The 22,543-nt window shown below is 45.2% G+C and overlaps 1 protein-coding gene across 1 annotated transcript; it reads left to right on the top strand.

Annotated features, from left to right (window-relative positions):
- The first annotated feature begins 18,574 nt into the window (after window positions 1-18,574).
- On the top strand, window positions 18,575-22,281 carry LOC125548561 (carotenoid cleavage dioxygenase 8 homolog B, chloroplastic). Its single transcript, XM_048712131.1, has 5 exons — window positions 18,575-18,970; window positions 20,204-20,947; window positions 21,063-21,256; window positions 21,353-21,645; window positions 21,736-22,281. The coding sequence occupies exons 1-5, from the start codon at window positions 18,668-18,670 to the stop codon at window positions 21,882-21,884; spliced, it is 1,683 nt and encodes a 560-aa protein (XP_048568088.1). The 5' UTR covers window positions 18,575-18,667; the 3' UTR covers window positions 21,885-22,281.
- Window positions 22,282-22,543: the final 262 nt, after the last annotated feature.

Genomic DNA, 22,543 nt, shown 5'->3' on the forward strand with positions numbered 1-22,543 from the left:
GACATGATTGCTTAGTTAGTATGCTTGAAGTATTATTGTTTCTATGTCAATATGAACTTTTGTCTTGAATCTTATGGATCTGAATATTCATACCACAATTAAGAAGAATCACATTGAAATTATGCCAAGTAGCACTCCGCATCAAAAATTCTTTTTTATCATTTACCTACTCGAGGACGAGCATGAATTAAGCTTGGGGATGCCTGATACGTCTCGAACGTATCTATAATTTTTGATTGCTCCATGCTATATTATCTACTGTTTGGGGCAATATTGGGCTTTATTATCCACTTTTATATTATTTTGGGGACTAACCTATTAACCGGAGGCCCAGCCCAGATTTGTTGTTTTACGCCTATTTCAGTGTTTCGAAGAAAAGGAATATCAAACGGAGTCGAAACAGAACGAAATCAACTGGAGAAGTTATTTTTGGAAGGAAACCTACCGGATATACTTGGACCCTACGTCAGAAGATGAAGGAGGAGCTCACGAGGGTAGGGGGCTCGCCCACCCCCCTGGGGCGCGCCCCCTGCCTCGTGGCCCCCTCTTCGGTCCACCGACGTACTCCTTTCACACATATATACCCATGTATCCTAAAACTTCCAGAACGGAGATTAGATCGGGAGTTCCGCCGCTAGAAGCCTCCGTAGCCACCGAAAGCCAATCTAGGCCCGTTCCGGCACCCTGCCGAAGGGGGCAATCCCTCTCCGGTGGCCATCTTCATCATCCCGGTGCTCTCCATGATGAGGAGGGAGTAGTTCTCCCTCGGGGCTGAGGGTATGTACCAGTAGCTATGTGTTTGATCTCTCTCTCTCTCTCGTGTTCTTGAGATGATACGATCTTGATGTATCGTGAGCTTTGCTATTATAGTTGGATCTTATGTTTCTCCTTCCCCTCTTGTCTCTTGTAATGAATTGAGTTTCCCCTTTGAAGTAATCTTATCGGATTGAGTCTTTAAAGATTTGAGAACACTTGATGTATGTCTTGCCGTGCGTATCTGTGGTGACAATGGGATACCACGTGATTCACTTGATGTATGTTTTGGTGATCAACTTGCGGGTTCCGCCCATGAACCTATGCATAGGGGTTGGCACACGTTTTCGTCGTGATTCTCCGGTAGGAACTTTAGGGCACTCTTTGAGGTTCTATGTGTTGGTTGAATAGATGAATATGAGATTGTGTGATGCATATCGTATAATCATGCCCATGGATACTTGAGGTGACATTGGAGTATCTAGGTGACATTAGGGTTTTGGTTGATTTGTATCTTAAGGTGTTATTCTAGTATGAACTCTAGGGCTGTTTGTGACACTTATAGGAATAGCCCAACGGATTGATTGGAAAGAATAACTTTGAGGTGGTTTCGTACCCTACCATAATCTCTTCTTTTGTTCTCCGCTATTAGTGACTTTGGAGTGACTCTTTGTTGCATGGTGAGGGATAGTTATGTGATCCAATTATGCTATTATTGTTGAGGGAACTTACACTAGCGAAAGTATGAACCCTAGGCCTTGTTTCCTATCATTGCAATACCGTTTACGCTCACTTTTATCATTAGTTACCTTGCTGTTTTTGTAATTTCAGATTACAAATACCTTTATCTACTATCCATATACCACTTGTATCACCATCTCTTCGCCGAACTAGTGCACCTATACAATTTACCATTGTATTGGGTGTGTTGGGGACACAAGAGACTCCTTGATATTTGGTTGCAGGGTTGCTTGAGAGAGACCATCTTCATCCTATGCCTCCTACGGATTGATAAACCTTAGGTCATCCACTTGAGGGAAATTTGCTACTGTCCTACAAACCTCTGCACTTGGAGGCCCAAAAACGTCTACAAGAAGAAGGTTGTGTAGTAGACATCATCTATCAAACGTCACAACGTAACTGGGTGATTATAAAGATGCTCTACAGGTGTCTTCAATGGTGTTTGTTGAGTTGGCATAGATCGAGATTAGGATTTGTCACTCCGATTGTTGGAGAGGTATCTCTGGGCCCTCTCGATAATGCACATCACTATAAGCCTTGCAAGCAATGTGACTAATGAGTTAGTTGCAGGATGATGCATTACGGAATGAGTAAAGAGACTTGCCGGTGACGAGATTGAACTAGGTATGATGATACCGACGATCAAATCTTGGGCAAGTAACATACCAATGACAAAGGGAACAACGTATGTTGTTGTGCGGTTTGATCGATAAAGATCTTCATAGAATATGTAGGAACCAATATGAGCATCCAGGTTCTGCTATTGGTTATTGACCGGACATGTGTCTCGGTCATGTCTACATAGTTCTCGAACCTATAGGGTCCGCACGCTTAACGTTCGATGACGATATGTATTATGAGTTATGTGATTTGATCTACCAAAGGTTGTTTGGAGTCCCGAATGAGATCACGGACATGACGAGGAGTCTCGAAATGGTCGAGACATAAAGATTCATATATTGGAAGGTGACATTCGGATACCGGAATGATTCCGGTCGTTTCGGATAAGTTTCGGAGCACCGAGGGTTACCGGAACCCCCCCCCCCCCCGGCAAGTTATTGGGCCTCATGGGCCTCATGGTGGAAGAGAGGAGGCACACCAAGGTGTGTTGCGTGCCCCCTAGCCCAAACTGAATTGGACTAGGGCTAGCCCCCCCCCTTTCCTTCTCTTCTTCCTCTCCTTCCTTCTTCTCCTACTAGGACTAGGAAAGGGGGAAACCTACTCCTACTAGGAGTAGGATTCCCCCCTTGGGCACGCCCCTTGTGGCCGGCCCTCCTCCTCCTCCTCGCCTTTCGCCTTTATATACGGGGGAGGGGGCACCCCATAGACACACAAGTTGATCTTTAACCATGTGCGGTGCCCCCCTCCACAGTTTTACACCTCGATCATATTGTCAGAGTGCTTAGGTGAAGCTCTGCGGCGGTAAATTCGTCATCACCATCAACATGCCGTCATGCTGACGGAACTCACCCTCGGCCTCATCTGGATCAAGAGTACGAGGGACATCATCGAGCTGAACGTGTGCAGATCGCGGAGGTGCCGTGCGTTTGGTACTTGATCGGTTGGATCACGAAGACGTTTGACTACATCAACCGTGTTACTAAACGCTTCCGCTTTCGGTCTACGAGGGTACGTAGACACACTCTCCCCTCTCGTTGGATGCATCTCCTAGATAGATCTTGCGTGATCGTAGAATTTTTTTGAAATACTGCGTTCCCCAACAGTGGCATCCGAGCCAGGTCTATGCATAGATGTTATATGCACGAGTAGAACACGAAGAGTTGTGGGCGATAATAGTCATACTACTTACCAACATGTCATACTTTTATTTGGCGGTATTGTTGGATGAAGCGGCCCAGACCGACATTACATGACCGCGTTCATGAGACTGGTTCTACCGACGTGCTTCACACGTAGGTGGCTAGTGGGTGCCTGTTTCTCCAACTTTGGTTGAATCGAGTGTGACTACGCCCGGTCCTTGTTGAAGGTTAAAACAGCACACTTGACAAAAACTCGTTGTGGTTTTTGATGCGTAGGTAAGAACGGTTCTTGCTAAGCCCATAGCAGCCACGTAAAACTTGCAACAACAAAGTAGAGGACGTCTAACTTGTTTTTGCAGGGCATGCTGTGATGTGATATGGTCAAGACATGATTATATAAATTGTTGTATGAGATGATCATGTTTTGTAACATACTGATCGGCAACTGGCAGGAGCCATATGGTTGTCGCTTTATTGTATGAAATGCAATCGCCAAGTAATTGCTTTACTTTATCACTATGCGATAGCAATAGTCGTGGAAGCCATAGTTGGCGAGACAACAACGATGCTACGATGGAGATCAAGGTGTCAGGCCGGTGAAGATGGTGATCATGATGGTGCTTTGGAGATGGAGATCAAAGGCACAAGATGATGATGGCCATATCATAACACTTATATTGATTGCATGTGATGTTTATCTTTTATGCATCTTATTTTGCTTAGTACGGCGGTAGCATTATAAGATGAGCTCCAACTAAATTTCAAGGTATAAGTGTTCTCTCTGAGTATGCACCGTTGCTACAGTTCATAGTGACGAGACACCACGTGATGATCGGGTGTGATAAGCTCTACGTTCACATACAACGGCTGCAAGCTAGTTTTGCACAAGCAGAATACTCAGGTTAAACTTGACGAGCCTAGCATATGCAGATATTGCCTCGGAACACTGAGACCGAAAGGTCAAGCGTGAATCATATATTAGATATGATCAACATAGTGATGTTCACCATTGAAAACTTCTCCATCTCACGTGATGATCGGACTTGGTTTAGTTGATATGGATCACGTGATCATTTAGATGACTAGAGGGATGTCTATCTAAGTGGGAGTTCTTAAGTAATATGATTAACTGAACTTTAATTTATCATGAGGTTAGTACCTGATAGTATTTTGCATGTCTATGTTGTTGTAGATAAATGGCCCATGCTACTGTTCCTTTGAATTTTAATGTGTTCCTAGAGAAAGCTAAGTTGAAAGATGATGGTAGCAACTACACGGACTGGGTCCGTAACTTGAGGAGTATCCTCATTGCTGCATAGAAGAATTACATCCTGGAAGCACCACTAGGTGCAAAGCCCACTGTAGGAGCAACACCAGATGTTATGAACGTCTCACAGAGCAAAGCTGATGACTACTCAATAGTTCAGTGTGCCATGCTTTACGGCTTAGAATCGGGACTTCAGCGATGTTTTGAACGTCATGGAGCATATGAGATGTTCCAGGAGTTGAAGTTAATATTTAAAGCAAATGCCCGAATTGAGAGATATGAAGTCTCCAATAAGTTCTATAGCTGCAAGATGGAGGAGAATAGTTCTGTCAGTGAACATATACTCTGAATGTCTGGGTACCACAACCACTTGACTCAGCTGGGAGTTAATCTTCCTGATGATAGTGTCATTGACAGAGTTCTTCAATCACTGCCACCAAGCTACGAGAGCTTCGTGATGAACTATAATATGTAAGGGATGGATAAGATAATTCCTGAGCTCTTCGCAATGCTAAAGGCTGCGGAGGTAGAAATCAAGAAGGAGCATCAAGTGTTGATGGTCAACAAGACCATCAGTTTCAAGAAAAAGGGTAAAGGGAAGAAGGAGAACTTCAAGAAGAACGGCAAGCAAGTTGCTGCTCAAGTGAAGAAGCCCAAGACTGGACCTAAGTCTGAGACTGAGTGAAGTGGAAAATCATCATAACAAGAAAATTAAGTTTCTACGATCTGATCATGGAGGTGAATATTTGAGTTATGAGTTTGGTCTTCATTTGAAACAATGTGGAATAGTTTCGCAACTCACGCCACCTGGAACACCATAGCGTAACGGTGTGTCCAAACGTCGTAACCACACTTTATTAGATATGGTGCAATCTATGATGTCTCTTACTGATTTGTCGCTATCATTTTGGGGTTATGCTTTAGAGACGACTGCATTCACATTAAATAGGGCACCATCTAAATCCGTTGAGACGACACCATATGAACTGTAGTTTGGCAAGAAACCCAAGTTGTCGTTTCTTAAAGTTTGGGGCTGTGATGCTTATGTGAAAAAGCTTCAACCTGATAAGCTCGAACCCAAATCGGAGAAATGTGTCTTTATAGGATACCCAAAGGATACTATTGGGTACACCTTCTTATCACAGATCTGAAGGAAAGATATTGTTGCTAAGAATGGATCCTTTCTAGAGAAGGAGTTTCTCTCGAAAGAAGTGAGTGGGAGGAAAGTAGAACTTGATGAGGTAACTGTACCATCTCCCTTATTGGAAAGTAGTTCATCACAAAAATCAGTTCCAGTGATTCCTACACCAATTAGTGAGGAAGCTAATGATAATAATCATGAAACTTCTGATCAAGTTGCTATCGAACCTCGTAGGTCAACCAGAGTAAGATCAGCACCAGAGTGGTATATTAATCCTGTTCTAGAGGTCATGTTACTTGACCATGACGAACCTACAAACTATGAGGAAGCGATGATGAGCCCAGATTCCGCAAAATGGCTTAAGGCCGTGAAATCTGAGATGGGATCCATGTATGAGAACAAAGTGTGGACTTTGGTTGACTTGCCCGATGATCGGCAAGCCATAGAGACTAAATGGATATTCAAGAAGAAGACTGACGCTAACGGTAATGTTACTGTCTACAAAGCTCGACTTATTGCAAAAGGTTTTCACAAGTTCAAGGAGCTGACTAGGATGAGACCTTCTCACCCGTAGCGATGCTTAAGTCCGTCCGAATCATGTTAGCAATTGCCGCATTTGATGATTATGAAATTTGGCAAATGGATGTCAAAATTGCATTCCTTAATGGATATCTTAAAGAAGAGTTGTATATGATGCAACCAGAAGTTTTGTCGATCCAAAAGGTGCTAACAAAGTGTGCAAGCTCCAGCGATCCATTTATGGACTGGTGCAAGCATCTCGGAGTTGGAATATACGCTTTGATAGTGTGATCAAAGCATATGGTTTTATACAGACTTTTGGAGAAGCCTGTATTTACAAGAAAGTGAGTGGGAGCTCTGTAGCATTTCTGATTTTATATGTGGATGACATATTGTTGATTGGAAATGATACTGAATTTCTGAATAGCATAAAAGGATACTTGAATAAGAATTTTGCAATGAAAGACCTCGGTGAAGCTGCTTATATATTGGGCATCAAGATCTATAGATATAGATCAAGAAGCTTAATTGGACTTTCACAAAGCACGTACCTTGATAACGTTTTGAAGAAGTTCAAAATGGATCAAGCAAAGAAAGGGTTCTTGCCTATGTTACAAGGTGTGAAGTTGAGTCAGACTCAATGCCCGACCACTGCAGAAGATAGGGAGAAAATGAAAGTCATTCCCTATGCCTCAGCCACAGGTTCTATCATGTATGCAATGTTGTATGCCAGACCTGATGTGTGCCTTGCTATTAGTTTAGCAGGGAGGTACCAAAGTAATCCAGGAGTGGATCACTGGACAGCGGTCAAGAACATCCTGAAATACCTGAAAAGGACTAAGGATATGTTTCTTGTTTATGGAGGTGACAAAGAGCTCGTCGTAAACAGTTACGACGATGCAAGCTTTGACACTGATCCGGATGACTCTAAGTCACAAACCGGAAAGGTATTTTTATTGAATGGTGGAGCTGTCAGTTGGTGCAGTTCTAAGTAGAGCGTCGTGGTGGGATCTACGTGTGAAGCAGAATACATAGCTGCTTCGGAAGCAGCAAATGAAGGAGTTTGGATGAAGGAGTTCATATCTGATCTAGGTGTAATACCTAGTGCATCGGGTCCAATGAAAATCTTTTGTGACAATACTGGTGCAATTGCCTTGGCAAAAGAATCCAGATTTCACAAGATAACCAAGCACATCAAAAGACGCTTCAATTCCATCTGCGATCAAATCAAGGAGGGATACATAGAGATTTGCAAGATACATACGGATCTGAATGTTGCAGACCCATTGACTAAGCCTCTCTCACGAGCAAAACATGATCAGCACCAAGACTCCATGGGTTTTAGAATCATTACTGTGTAATCTAGATTATTGACTCTTGTGCAAGTGGGAGGTTGAAGGAAATATGTCCCAGAGGCAATAATAAATTTGTTATTTAAATTTCCTTATATGATGATAAATGTTTATTATTCATGCTTGAATTGTATTAACCGGAAACTTAGTACATGTGTGAATACATAGACAAACAGATTGTCCCTAGTATGGCTCTACTTGACTACCTCGTTCAACAAAGATGGTTAAGTTCCTAGCCATGGACATGTGTTTTCATTTGATGAACGGGATCACATCATTAGAGAATGATGTGATGGACTAGACGCATCTGTTAGCTTAGCACTATGATCGTTTAGTTTATTGCTATTGCTTTCTTCATGGCTTATACATGTTCCAATGATTATGAGATTATGCAACTCCCGAATACCGGAGGAACACTTAGTGTGCTACCAAATGTCACAACGTAACTGGGTGATTATAAAGATGCTCTACGGGTGTCTCCGATGGTGTTTGTTGAGTTGGCATAGATCGAGATTAGGATTTGTCACTCCGATTGTCGGAGAGCTATCTCTGGGCCCTCTCGGTAATGCACATCACAATAAGCCTTGCAAGCAATGTGAGTAATGAGTTAGTTGTGGGATGATGCGTTACGGAACGAGTAAAGAGACTTTTCGGTGACGAGATTGAACTAGGTATGATGATACCGACGATCGAATCTCAGGCAAGTAACATACCGATGACTAAGGGAACAATGTATGTTGTTGTGCGGTTGACCGATAAAGATCTTCGTAGAATATGTAGGAACCAATATGAGCATCCAGGTTCCGCTATTGGTTATTGACCGGAGAGGTTTCTCGGTCATGTCTACATAGTTCTCGAACCCGTAGGGTCCGCACGCTTAACGTTCGACGACGATATGTATTACGAGTTATGTGATTTGATGTACTGAAGGTTGTTCGGAGTCCCGGATGAGATCACGGACATGACAAGGAGTCTCGAAATGGTCGATACATAAAGATTCATATATTGGAAGGCTACATTCGGACACCAGAATAGTTTGGGTCGTTTCACATAAGTTTCGGAGTACCGGGGATTACCGGACCCCCCCCCCGGAAGTTATTGGGCCTCATGGGCCTAATGGTGGAAGAGAGGAGGCAGGCCAAGGTGTGGCGCGCACCCCCTAGCCCAAACTGAATTGGACTAGGGCTAGGGGGCGCCCCCCCCCCCTTTCCTTCTCTTCTTCCTCTCCTTCCTTCTTCTCCTACTAGGACTAGGAAAGGGGAAAACCTACTCCTACTAGGAGTAGGATCCCCCCCTTGGGCGTGCCCCTTGTGGCCGGCCCTCCTCCTCCTCCCCTCCTTTATATAAGGGGGAGGGGGCACCCCATAGACACACAAGTTGATCTTTAGCCGTGTGCGGTGCCCCCCTCCACAGTTTTACACCTCGGCCATATTGTCGTAGTGCTTAGGTAAAGCTCTACGTCGGTAACTTCATCATCGCCATCAACATGCCGTTGTTCTGACAGAACTCACCCTCGGCCTCAGCTGGATCAAGAGTATGAGGGACGTCACCGAGCTGAACATGTGCAGATCGGGGAGGTGACGTGCGTTCGGTACTTGATCGGTTGGTGTTGGGGAACACAGTATTTCCAAAATTCTCCTACGATCACGCAAGATCTATCTAGGGATGCATAGCAACGAGAGGGGAGAGTATGTCTACATACCCTCATAGACCAAAAGCGGAAGCGCTAAGAAACGCGGCTGTTGTAGTCGAATGTCTTCGTGATCCAACCGACCAAGTACCGAACGCATGGCACCTCCACGATCTGCACACGTTCAGCTCGATGATGTCCCCCATACTCTTGATCCAGTTGAGGCCGAGGGAGAGTTTCATCAGCACGACGGCGTGTTGACAGTGATGATGAAGTTACCGGTGCAGGGCTTCGCCTAAGCACTACGACGATATGACCGAGGTGTGTATCTGTGGAAGGGGGCACCGCACACGGCTAAAATAATTGTCAACTTGTGTGTCTATGAGGTGCCCCCTCCCCCGTATATAAAGGAGGGGAGGAGAGGGCTGGCCGGCCCTCATGGTGCGCCCCCAAGGGGGGATTCCTACTGTGACATCCCAATTTTCAATTCGGATATTATACATAGGTCATCATATGCATATCATATTTTATTTGCATTTTGATTGTGATCCTAGAAATCTTAAGCAACTCAAGGACCCGAGGAGAGAGTTGGAGATTTCTTTTATTTTCATATTTGAATTTTCTGAAATTTGAAAAAATGATCATTTTGATTTTAATAATTTTTCTCTTCGAAATATTTTCAATATTAAAATAAATGAGTGGAGATAAAATGACTTCTCCAAATAACAGGGGAATATTGGAGAAAATATATTAAAATCAAACAAATATTTTATTTGGAATTTTGGTGCCACTTTATTTGAATTAGAAAAAAATATGCATTTTAGGCTAGAAAAATGTTCACCTTGTTCTAAATATTTTATTTAGACGGCGAAAATTGTTTTTGGCATTTTTAGAATTTTTTATATTTATTAGGATTTTTAGTTTTTGACGGAATTTTATTTTTAAAAAAATCGCACGCCGAACTGGGCCGGCCCAACTGGGAGCCAGGCCACGGCCCAGCGTCGCACCGCTTCGCGTCGCGCCCATGTCCGCGTCGGACTCCGGCGAGGAGTTCGGATCGTCGCCGCCTAGCGCCCCCTCGCCCAAGTCGGACCCCCCGGGGCTCCTTTATATACGGCCGACCCCCACCCCTCCTCACCAAGTCGTTGCCGCCTCCACCAAGGCGTGCCGCCGCCGCCGCTAGCTGCTGCTGCGCCACCGCCTCCTCCCGCTGCAGCCGCCGCCGCTCTGCACCGGCCCGGCGCCGCCAGACCCCGTAGCCCTCGCCGGAGCCGCCACCCCACCCGCCGCCGCCGCTGTTGACCGGTATAGAAACCGCCCGGTTCGCCGGTTCGTTTGGTTTTTTTCGGTTTTAGATCTAGATCGGGTTTTCTCGGTTTTTCCGATCAGTTCTATTTAGCGGCCGTTCGCCTGAACACCTCTGTTCGCAAACGGGTTCATTCGTTTGTCTCTGAAAACGAACATTTGTTCGTTAGTATTTTCTTTTTTATTTTCAGCCAGGGACCTATCCGTGATTATTTTTATCGCAAATTAGCCCCTGATCTTCAAACCCTCGTTACTTTTTAACCGTTCGTCCAAATCTAGTGAAACCAACGCCAAAATCTTCGTCTTGTTCCCCTCTTTCCAGATAATCAACTTGAACATGGTTTTGACAATTTAAAATTTGGTTCCAAGCAGATTTGTTTTTGAACTTCTTTTTATCATAGTTTGATTTTCGTAGCTCCGATTTGATTGATTCTTTTTGCAAATCGAAGTTTTTCTCTTGTAATTTCAGTTCGGATCTTTTCTCTTGAGTTTTACCCGCGCATATTATGCTTGAGTGCTTATGTATGCTATTGTTTGTTTATGATAGAGTTTCCGGAGTGTGAAGCGTGCTACTACGAGTCACTAGGGTTTTCAGATCGTCAGCAGGGCAAGTAACACTTTGATCATATCCCTTTATTACCCAGTTTTTATGCATTTGTTTCAAACCCTCAAACATTGCATGTTTAGGATTTGTTTAACATGTGGGTATTGGGAAGTAGTTATTGAGGTAGTACCTATTGCCCTTTTCATTCAAACCCTGGGAGTTACTTCTACGTTATGCTTACACCGCTATGCTATGCTCGTAGGCGTGGTTTGGTTTGAGTGATTCATGACAGTTGTGAGTATTATAATGACTAAGGGTTTATTTAAGGTGGCTACTTTAACACACATCTGGGTGGATTGTTTGTGGGCACCTGGGGCAATCCAGTGCTGTCCAAGGAGATCCCGGGGAATCCGTGTGATCATCCTATGGTCTGCCACCCAGGCTCAAAGGGATCATATTGTTATTCATGTTGGAAACTTCCGTGTGCAGCCACAAGCCATTATGGGCTCTGGCATAGTTGAGTATGTTGTGTGACCTCTTTCAGTGGTAAACTAGCAGATGTAGGTGGTATGGTTTACCCATCGAAAGGGCTAATGCTTTTGAAAAACTGTGTCTCGGTCATCTGTTTCTCAAACATCATGTAGTGCAAGAAATAAATGAAGGAGATCGAGTCTTGTGGGGAAAAGTGTGCAAACCTCTACAGAGTGTATAAACTAATCATGGTTAGCCGTGTCCACGGTTATGGACATCTTGAGTATCTGGTGCTTGAATTATTATGTTGATCTCATCACTTTATTTAATTAACTTGTTGGGTTAATGATTACTTTAATTGGAATTGAGATGGCGTTACCATTCTCAATGTTTTCAACAAACTTTGTAGTTAAATAAAATAAATTCCTTTATTGTAGGGAAAAACTAGCTTTCTACAAAAATAACCATAGAGCCTCCACCAGCCAAATATGCATATAGTTATAGCTGCTACTTGTTCATTGCTCTACAGTGTTATTTTGCCAGCATATTCCATGTGCTGACCCGTTTCGGGCTGCAACGTATTATGTTGCAGACTTTTCAGACGAAGAGTAAGGTGCGCTAGGTCGTTGTCTTGCACTCAACATGCCGTTGGAGTTGATGGACTCATTTTACCTTCGAAGCCTTCTGTTGTTATCTTCATTAGATGGCCTTCAGCCATATTATTATAACAAGTACTCTCTTTTGAGATATTCGATGTAATAAGTGTGTGATTGCACTCCGTTATAAATCCTTCAAGTACTGTATGCGTCAGCATTACCGATCCAGGGATGACACTTATGCACAGAGATTTGACCGTTTGAGGTCGGATCGCTACACCTACTCCTACTAGGAGTAGGTTTCCCCCCTTTCCTAGTCCTATAGGAGGGGGGAGGAAGAGGAAGAGGAGAGGAAGGAAAGGGAGGCCGCCCCCCTTCCCAATTCGGATTGGGCTTGGGGGGCGTGCCCCCACCTCTTGGCCGCCTCTCTCTCCCACTAAAGCCCGTGTAGGCCCATTAAGCCCCCGGGGGTTTCCGGTAACCCCCCGGTACTCCGGTATATGCCCGAACTCATCCGAAACCATTCCGGTGTCCAAACATAACCTTCCAATATATCAATCTTCATGTCTCAACCATTTCAAGACTCATCATCATGTCCGTGATCACATCTGGGAATCTGAACTACCTTCGATACATCAAAACACATAAACTCATAATACCGATCGTCGTCAAACGTTAAGCGTGCAGACCCTACGGGTTCGAGAACTATGTAGGCATGACCGAGACTCATCTCCGGTCAATAACCAATAGCGGAACCTGGATGCTCATATTGGTTCCTACATATTCTACGAAGATCTTTATCGGTCAAACCGCATAACAACATACGTTGTTCCCTTTGTCATCGGTATGTTACTTGCCCGAGATTCGATCATCGGTATCATCATACCTAGTTCAATCTCATTACCGGGAAGTCTCTTTACTCGTTCCGTAATGCAACATCCCGCAACTAACTCATTAGTCACATTGCTTGCAAGGCTTAAAGTGATGTGCAATACCGAGAGGGCCCAGAGATACCTCTCCGACAATCAGAGTGACAAATCCTAATCTCGATCTATGCCAACTCAACAAACACCATCGGAGACACCTATAGAGCATCTTTATAATCACTCAGTTACATTGTGACGTTTGATAGCACACTAAGTGTTCCTCCGGTATTCAGGAGTTGCATAATCTCATAGTCATAGGAACATGTATAAGTTATGGAGAAAGCAATAGCAATAAACTAAACGATCATAATGCTAAGCTAACGAATGGGTCAAGTCAATCACATCATTCTCTAATGATGTGATCTCGTTTATCACATGACAACTCATGTCTATGGTTAGGAAACTTAGCCATCTTTGATTAATGAGCTAGTCAAGTAGAGGCATACTAGTGACACTCTGTTTGTCTATGTATTCACACATGTACTAAATTTCCGGTTAATATAATTCTAGCATGAATAATAAACATTTATCATGATATAAGGTAATATAAGTAACAACTTTATTATTGCCACTAGGGCATATTTCCTTCAGTTGGATCGCGAAGACGTTCGAATACATCAACCGCGTTACTAAACACTTCCGCTTTCGGTCTACGAGGGTACGTAGACACACTCTCCCCTCTCATTGCAATGCATCTCCTAGATAGATCTTGCGTGGTCATAGGAAATTTCTTGAAATACTGTGTTCCCCAACAGTTAACTAGCGCACACCTACAAGATTCAGTCAAAATACAAATTCAGTTAGCTAGTAGCACCAACAGATAATATTTATCCAAAACAAAAATTCATTTAACTAGTGAACACCAACCTACATGTTTCAGTCAAAACACAAATCCAGTTAGTTAGTGAACACCAACCTACAAGATTCAGTCAGAACAAAAATTCAGTTAACTAGTGAATACCAACATAAGAGACTCAACACAAGATTCAGTCAACACACAAATTCAGTTAACTAGTGAATACCAACATAAGAGACTCAACACAAGATTCAGTCAACACACAAATTCAGTTAACTAGTGAGCACCAACACAAGATTCAGTCAAAACACAAATTCCGTTAACTGGTGAACACCAATTCACCTATAAGATTGAGCTAGCTACTTAGCAAGGCAGCAACTGCCAGATTAAGTTACCTACTTAGCAAGGCATCACCTACAAGATTCAGTAGAAATATTAAATAATACACTTAAACCAAACAAATTCAGTTACAGAGCAAAGTGCTTAGCTTAAACAGGTAGGCAAGGACAAATTACGTGCTTACCACAACTGTAAAATCTCCTCCCATTGTCTATGCCATCAAATGCAACAAATTTCTTGGTCCTAAACTGGTGAAGCTTGCATTTGATGGCTGAATCAGTCACTCCGCCACAAAAGTAAGCACCAACAGTGGTCTCGGGGTTTTCCTACATTGACAAGAAGCATCAACATAGCTTAAATCGGATCTAAAATGGAAAAACCCCAAATAGAAACCCTAACCCTAACTCAAACCCATGAAAACTTATACCCATAAGTACATGTCCATGCCGGTGTAGCTCAAGTCCTCCTTGTTGTTGTCCTCCCCGTGTTTCTAGGAAGACATTTCGAGCCAACGACAATGGAGAGTGGTGTCGACAATTGCCAATGCACTGAATTGGAAAATAAAAATAAAAATTGTAAAATTAGTCAAAATTTGCTAAAACTTCTTGGATACAAGAATGGTATAGTGTAATATTCGTGTGAAAATTTTCATGAAGGATTGACTTCCATGCTATTATAGACAAAAAAGAAACAAAATCAACACTATATAGAAGTTACTACTCACACTTTTTGTACTCACAATTGTTTTCGTTCCAGAGATCATGGAAGTCACTCCTCTGCGAAGCTTTTTATACAGGTATAACGACATACCATTCTTTTTTTGAAAATTTTAATACATTTTTAAATATTTTCAATCTTATAAATTATTATTTAAGCAGGTGCAATAGGACCTGAGACCCACTTAGAATTTTCGTTGAGCAAAAGTATGATATTCTCTCCCTTCTAAATATTATAGGTGCATAGGAAAACTTCCAACACACATTTCAAATATCCAAGGTAGATTTTAGCAAGACTTTGCAACATCTGTTCTCAGTGAGAAGGTAATCAAAGTACCCTTTGAATAGTAAACTTCCTCTCAATCTCTCTGCTTTCACCAGACAAATTTGGCTGGCCAAAAAGTTCCTAAACTCTAAAATCAGAGATCATAGCCAAAAATCAGGAATATAAACATTACTCCCCCCGTTCCTAAATATAGGGTGTATAGTTTTTGACACGGAAATTAAAGAACACACGTGGAGGGAAAATTTCGCAAGTTTTGGGCGAGATTACACCTGACTAATTGACATGAGGAAATAGTGGAGCTTGCCTAATATAAGGAAATGCAATCAAATCCCTAAAAAATTATCCAAACGAGTGGTGCAACACAATACACCTTATATTTTGGAATTTTTTTCTCAAAAATCTATATACATTATATCAAGGAATGGAGGGAGTACATTAATTTACAATTCCCGATATTTGTGCTAATGTTCATAAGCCAAAATGTCAACTTCAGTCATCCCTTCGGAAACTTGTTGGAGTGCTAAACTCTTTTCTCCACCCACAGAGAAAATCTAATCACTCCAGATGACCTAGCCGATGGGCATGCTTCAACCACCAACACCATCCACTGAACAAGAAAGTGAAGAATAAATCTCCCCTTCTGAACACAAAGTTAAGAAGATTTTATAGATTGCAAACTCTAAACAAATGCTTTAAGCGCAAGAGATGTCTAGATGGGAATAGCTTGGCTTGTACTACTGAACCACCACCTTTACTTCTTAAGTGGTTAAAAATTCGACTCCTAATTTTGAAAGATGGACCCTAAAGATACCTCAGAAGAAAAGCTAGTCTCCAAACTAAAATACCTATGAAACAACTGAAGGAGGGCAAACCAGAAGGGGAAGAAGGGATCCCTAAAGGCCATGTGGGGAGAATAATATATACTAGAGGATACTCGTGCGTTATAGCGCGAATTGGATGATGAAAATTTGTGTTATAACATGAGAACCAACATTTAAAATGCATATGACTTATTATATTTGATAATGTATAGCTATAATTTTTTTTATTGAATATAAGTAGAATAATTGGATGAAAACCATTTTCCCATGCATGGTTGAATTTTTTGGTGGATTTTTTCCCATGCATGATTGCATATTGAGATGGAATTTCCCATTCATAATTGTATGGTGACTTGGTGAGGTGACATGCTTGCATGCTAAGATAAATAAATTAGTGGGGATGACTGCCTTAGGTATATAGGATAAAAAATGCCTAGTTTCACTAAAAAAGACGCATCTGTGTGATGATACGTCTTTGCCATAGTGGGTCATGTTTTCTGTCACCCATGTACATCCCTCACGGTTTTATGATAGAATCAAGATAGTTATACATGTGTTGTCGTCGATGTGTTCCATGACAATAATCACTTTTTCATCATGGTAGTGTCCACTTTCATTCGATGACAAAAATGATCTGTCATGCAAGTGTTTCATCAAGGATAGTCGACACATGGCAGCCACCGTAACATGTCGCCGATAAGCTATCAGGTGCGAGTCCGAATCCGATACCCGTTAATGACGTCGAGCTTGGCGATCCTCCACATGTCAGCTTCTCACACGTCAACGGAGTCACACGCCATCTTTTCATTGGGACAAGTGTCGCTCATCCAATGGACCACATGCGCCTATTAATTATAGACATGTGGCATGCTCCAACAGTGGCCCGTTTTGTTAAAATGGCTGTCCCTGTTGATGGCTACTAGGTCCACCTGACTTAGTAAAAAATTTAGCAGATCTGGCCATGAAAGGCCCTTTAACGGCAATACTTACATACAGCCCATTTACAGTCCGGGTCCACCCAGCCCATTAGGACCTGTGTGAATTTAGCCCATTCGACATGGTTCCAGATATTTTTTACCCATATGTGGCCCGTAGTTCCTATGTTAATATTGGTTTAACATTGGATCTTATTTTTCTAAATCTGACCTCTGGGGCATTTTTCTAGTGCTAGTGACGAGCAGGCCGTTCAAGACAGATATTTGGTTATCCGTGGCGAGGTACTAGCGACGAGTCACTCTGCAGGAGTATGAGCCAACTGTCAATTGGATTATTAGTTAGTAGTAAAGAACAATTAGGCCACTGTCACGGGAACAAGGTTTTTTTTTAAGCATCAGTACAGACACAAGCGCTCCCTACCCCTATAAGCACCTTCGAGAGACTGAGCCGGCATATCATCTTGAGATTTGCGAAGTCACCGTAGGCGCCTTGTCGTCGACGGGAACGTCTCCTCCCACTGAAAGCGCATCGCCGGAAATCCTGAAATAAATTCAGGAATAATGCTAGCATCAGGATTTGAACCCTTATGGATTGGGGATACCACTGTCCACCTAACCAACTCAACCACAGGTTGATTCGCGGGAACAAGGTTTTGGTAATAGTGCCAAGTACTCACATATGTGGTTTAGCTGAGCACCAAACGGAGCAATCGCAACTGGTACTAGGTCGACTCGGCCAGAACACGACACCGTTATAGTTGTATCTATGCTATTTTACAGAACGCTAGCTTTGAAGAATCGGTTTGGAATTTTCCCATATCCGCATCGCGTTTCCCCACGCAAGCTCCGTTGGAGTGACAAATATGTACCATGCCCGTTTGTCCACATCGAATGGTCAAAACCGAGAGAGCCTAGGCAAGCGAAGGTCCCAGCGATGAGGGTAACCCGCTGAAAACTCGGTACGTATGTACGTGCGTACATGCGCCCGGTTCGTCGCGCAGAAAGTCGTATCCCTCCGACAACGATCTTCCGCCTCGCCCCGCAAAAAACCAGCGTTTAACTTTCCCGGACCGCGACCGCGACGCTCCACGTACGCACACATTTTTTTTTAACATCAGTAAAGACACAAGGGTTTATATATACGTGCATATACTCATTCTATGAATGTATACATGCACAGCCTACTTCTATGAGCATCTTCGAAAGAAGGAGCTGGCATATTATTCTGAGATTTACAAAATCACCGTAGACGTCTCGTCATCGACGAAAACGTCTTCTTCCACTCAAACATCAGAAATCCTGAAATAATGTCGAATCTCATTTAAATCCTGATGGGTTAAGAATGCCATTATTTTTCTAACCATCCAACCACAGTTTGGTTCGTATATACCCACACGTTGTTACGTACGTTACGAAGAGGCACTGCTACTACGTGGTCGCTGGACCAACCGGAGCGAGCCGGGCTGTAACATGACAAGCGGGGTGCAAACAAGCCCGGCATCCATTGGTTTCGAGCAGTGGAGATGCCGAATCTCATTGCCTCGCCATCGATCCGTCTCATTACGTCCGCAGATCGGATGTGCGCCACACACGCACCCCTGGGCATCCTCGGGCCGGGCGGGCTATATATACATCCCTTCACCAGGGTACCATTCCAGACCAAATCTTAGCAGCAGTACACCTGCCTAGCTCTGCTCACAGCACTTGACTTGGGTGGCGCCACAGCACACCAACCAAGCTTGATCTTGCTAGATTGCCAGACAACCGCCATGTCTCCCACGATCTCATCTTCGCTCTGCACCGTCGCCGCCCTGTCCGGCCGGCCGGGCCGTCGTGCCGGCCAGCCGGGAGGCAACAAGCGGGCGGTGGCGCAGCCTCTCGCGGCTGCCGCGGTCACGGAGGCGCCGCCGGCGGTCATCGCCCCGCCGCCACGCCCCGTCATCGGCGCTCCGCGGCGCCGCGGTGGGCGCGGCGTGGACGGTGGCCCCGACGAGCTCGTGGCGTGGAAGAGCATCCGGCAGGAGAGGTGGGAGGGCGCGCTGGAAGTGGAGGGCAAGCTCCCTACGTGGCTGGTGGGTGAATTGCTTTGCTTGCACAAATCTATCTATCTATGCATGTTTTTCGTCTTGTTTTCTCTCCCTTCCTAGTAGAAGATTCTTCATTTGTGAACTGACGTACTAATCACAAACATCTTATACTGTCTGCCGGTGGCCCAGGCGAAGGTTAGCCGTGCGTTTTCTCTTCGAGAATGTGAATCTTTTCCGTTACTTCGATTCAAGCCTTGACCGTATGCATGCATGTTTTTTTCTAAAAAAAATGTTTGATAAAAGCATGCATATCTTCCTCTTACTCACAAAAGCCGAAAAGAAAATTTGGAAGGCATATGCATATAAGCACTTTTAGACCAGGCCACACAGCGTAACACATTCTTTCCATTAACCTAACTGCTTTCATCAAGGTGTCGGCAACGCCAAGCATCCACACTCACAAAAGGTGAATTAAAACAAGCATATATGATACTCTTGTCTCTCTTTTTTGCCAGGAAAGCATATATTATACTCGTATAAGCAATTAACAAAGAAAAGTTTGGGCCAGCCTTGGACACGTCCGTGGCATGCTCATCAGCCTATCGATCTAATAGCTAGCCTAACGAGGAGGGGTATATTGCATAGAGTTGCCAACTTTTATCTCTCACTGTAACTGTCAGTTGGGGAAGCACTTGGCGCGCATCTTTAGTTGTGATCGACAGCGAAGAAGGCCACACCGATGTACTAATTTACACTAGTATAGAACGAATAGAACAGAAGGCCTAGCTAGCGAGCGATAACGAGATGGCATCTCGGCACTCACGATGCATGCTCGCGACCGGGGAAGACAACATATATCCCAAGATTCTCTGCTGCTCCACTCTTGAGCGCTCACGACGGCGACAATGGCGTCGCTGTCTCATGATGATAGTTTTGTTGCTTCCTGCAACCTTTTTTTGACGAAGCTAGCTTTGTTCCCCGCAAATTCCAGACAAAGCCTGAAACCTTCCTGTCCCTCCCTCCACTCCCCCAGCGATGAGCTCACTGTGGCATTAGACTGTGTGCGTGCGTGCCACTTGGACAGTGACTTGGAGGAATTAAATCTGCAGATGTATGTTGGAGTATAATACGGTTAGGCTCGTGACTAAGCTGTGATTGTAATCGTCCAGCTAATCATCTTTGCAATCATCTACGATCGATAGCTTAATCTACCTCGACGGATTTGTTCGTTGCGCCGCAATAATTGATCGGGTGTTTATTGTATGCGCTCTGTTGCAGGATGGCACGTACCTGAGGAACGGCCCGGGCCTATGGGACCTCGGGGACTACGGCTTCCGCCACCTGTTCGACGGCTACGCCACGCTGGTGCGCGTCTCGTTCCGCGACGGCCGCGCCGTGGGCGCGCACCGGCAGATCGAGTCGGAGGCCTACAAGGCGGCGCGCCGGCACGGCAAGGTGTGCTACCGCGAGTTCTCCGAGGTGCCCAAGCCGGACAGCTTCAAGTCCTTCGTCGGCCAGCTGGCGAGCCTCTTCTCCGGCAACTCCCTCACCGACAACTCCAACACCGGCGTCGTCCGGCTCGGCGACGGCCGCGTGCTCTGCCTCACGGAGACCGTCAAGGGCTCCATCGTGGTCGACCCGGACACGCTAGACACGGTGAGCAAGTTCGAGTACGAGGACAAGCTGGGCGGCCTCATCCACTCGGCGCACCCCATCGTCACCGACACCGAGTTCTGGACGCTCATCCCGGACCTGATCCGGCCCGGCTACGTGGTGGCGAGGATGGACGCCGGGAGCAACGAGAGGCAGTTCGTGGGCAGGGTGGACTGCCGCGGCGGGCCGGCGCCCGGGTGGGTGCACTCCTTCCCCGTCACGGAGAACTACGTGGTCGTGCCGGAGATGCCGCTCCGGTACTGCGCCGCCAACCTCCTCCGCGCCGAGCCCACGCCGCTGTACAAGTTCCAGTGGCACCTCGAGTCCGGGAGCTACATGCACGTCATGTGCAAGGCCAGCGGCAAGATCGTAAGTTCTACTACTACTATATTATACAATCGTTCCGTCGTATACGTACTAGCCATGGCCGTTCGATCTGGGTTTCTGATATATTTTGGGATGAAAATAATTTATTGACCAAAAGGTGGCGAGCGTGGAGGTGCCGCCGTTCGTGACGTTCCACTTCATCAACGCGTACGAGGAGAAGGACGAGGAGGGGCGTGTGACGGCGATCATCGCCGACTGCTGCGAGCACAACGCCGACACCTCCATCCTCGACAACCTCCGTCTCCACAATCTCCGGGCATTTACCGGCGAGGATGTCCTCACCGATGCCAGGTACGTAGATCAGATTATTCCGTCAGAATGCCCCCGCGCGAATCTTGACGCATGGGCTAATACTAAAAGTACATCTGTTTGGTCATGGACGTGCAGGGTGGGGCGGTTCAGGATACCGCTGGACGGCAGCCCGTTCGGCGAGCTGGAGGCGGCGCTGGACCCGGAGGAGCACGGCCGCGGCATGGACATGTGCAGCATCAACCCGGCCCACCTCGGCAAGGAGTACCGCTACGCCTACGCCTGCGGCGCGCGGCGGCCGTGCAACTTCCCCAACACGCTCACCAAGATCGACCTGGTGGAGAAGACGGCCAAGAACTGGCACGAGGAGGGCGCGGTGCCGTCCGAGCCCTACTTCGTGGCGCGCCCCGGCGCCGTCGAGGAAGACGACGGTCAGTTCCTTCTTCTCCTTCTATTTCTGTCCTCGTGCGCGCGCCCATCGTTGTTGGTGTCTGACTTTGGGTTGCCGAATTCTGATGCAGGCGTGGCGATATCCATGGTGAGCGCCAAGGACGGGTCGGGCTACGCGCTGGTGCTGGACGCCAAGAGCTTCAAGGAGATTGCCCGGGCCAAGTTCCCCTACGGGCTGCCCTACGGCTTGCACTGCTGCTGGGTGCCCAGGGACAAGTAACACAGACCAGCCAGAGAACCAACCGGTGCCATTGTTTCTCTGCTAGCTTCTCGCGTACAGGGTCAGCGAATCCAAGTCGGTGGTCGCTAAAAGAAAGAGAAATGAATTCAGGTCGGTGGTTGCATACGTGGATGTTTGTGTCGCTACAAAGATAGTCAGATCGTTAGTAGTAGTTTTCTGTAGGAAAAAAGGTATACACGTAGTGATGTATAGACAGATGTGTGATGTTGTATACGGGAGGTGAAACTACAGGGAATTGTGTACGTAGCCTGGTCCGATTATCAGTGCTGAAGTAATGCACAACGTGTAATGTGTACATAATTCGTTGCTTAGTGTTGTTTACCAGTATATGTAGTATAGTTAATATTCCATTGGAAATAAAAGGATGTCTTGTTTGGTGTAAGTTCTGTGCTTGAACTCGAGCTTTTTTTCCAGAGAGAAACATCGGCTATATTGATCACTTAACAAAGTTACAAAGAGTCTCCCAGAGCAGAATGAAAAACCAGAAAGCTAGACAAATTCTCACAAGATTTAGGTAACAAACAAAGAGAACGGCGATGGCGCGGACGGGCTCGCGCGCTCCTGCTAGCTGGCGCGAACGGAGCGACGACGCGTTGGGTACTGTATTAAATGCGGCTGTATTGTGTTAGGTTTGTATG

This window comes from Triticum urartu, chromosome 3 (genome assembly GCF_003073215.2).
Source record: "Triticum urartu cultivar G1812 chromosome 3, Tu2.1, whole genome shotgun sequence".
NCBI classification, from domain to species: domain Eukaryota; kingdom Viridiplantae; phylum Streptophyta; class Magnoliopsida; order Poales; family Poaceae; genus Triticum; species Triticum urartu.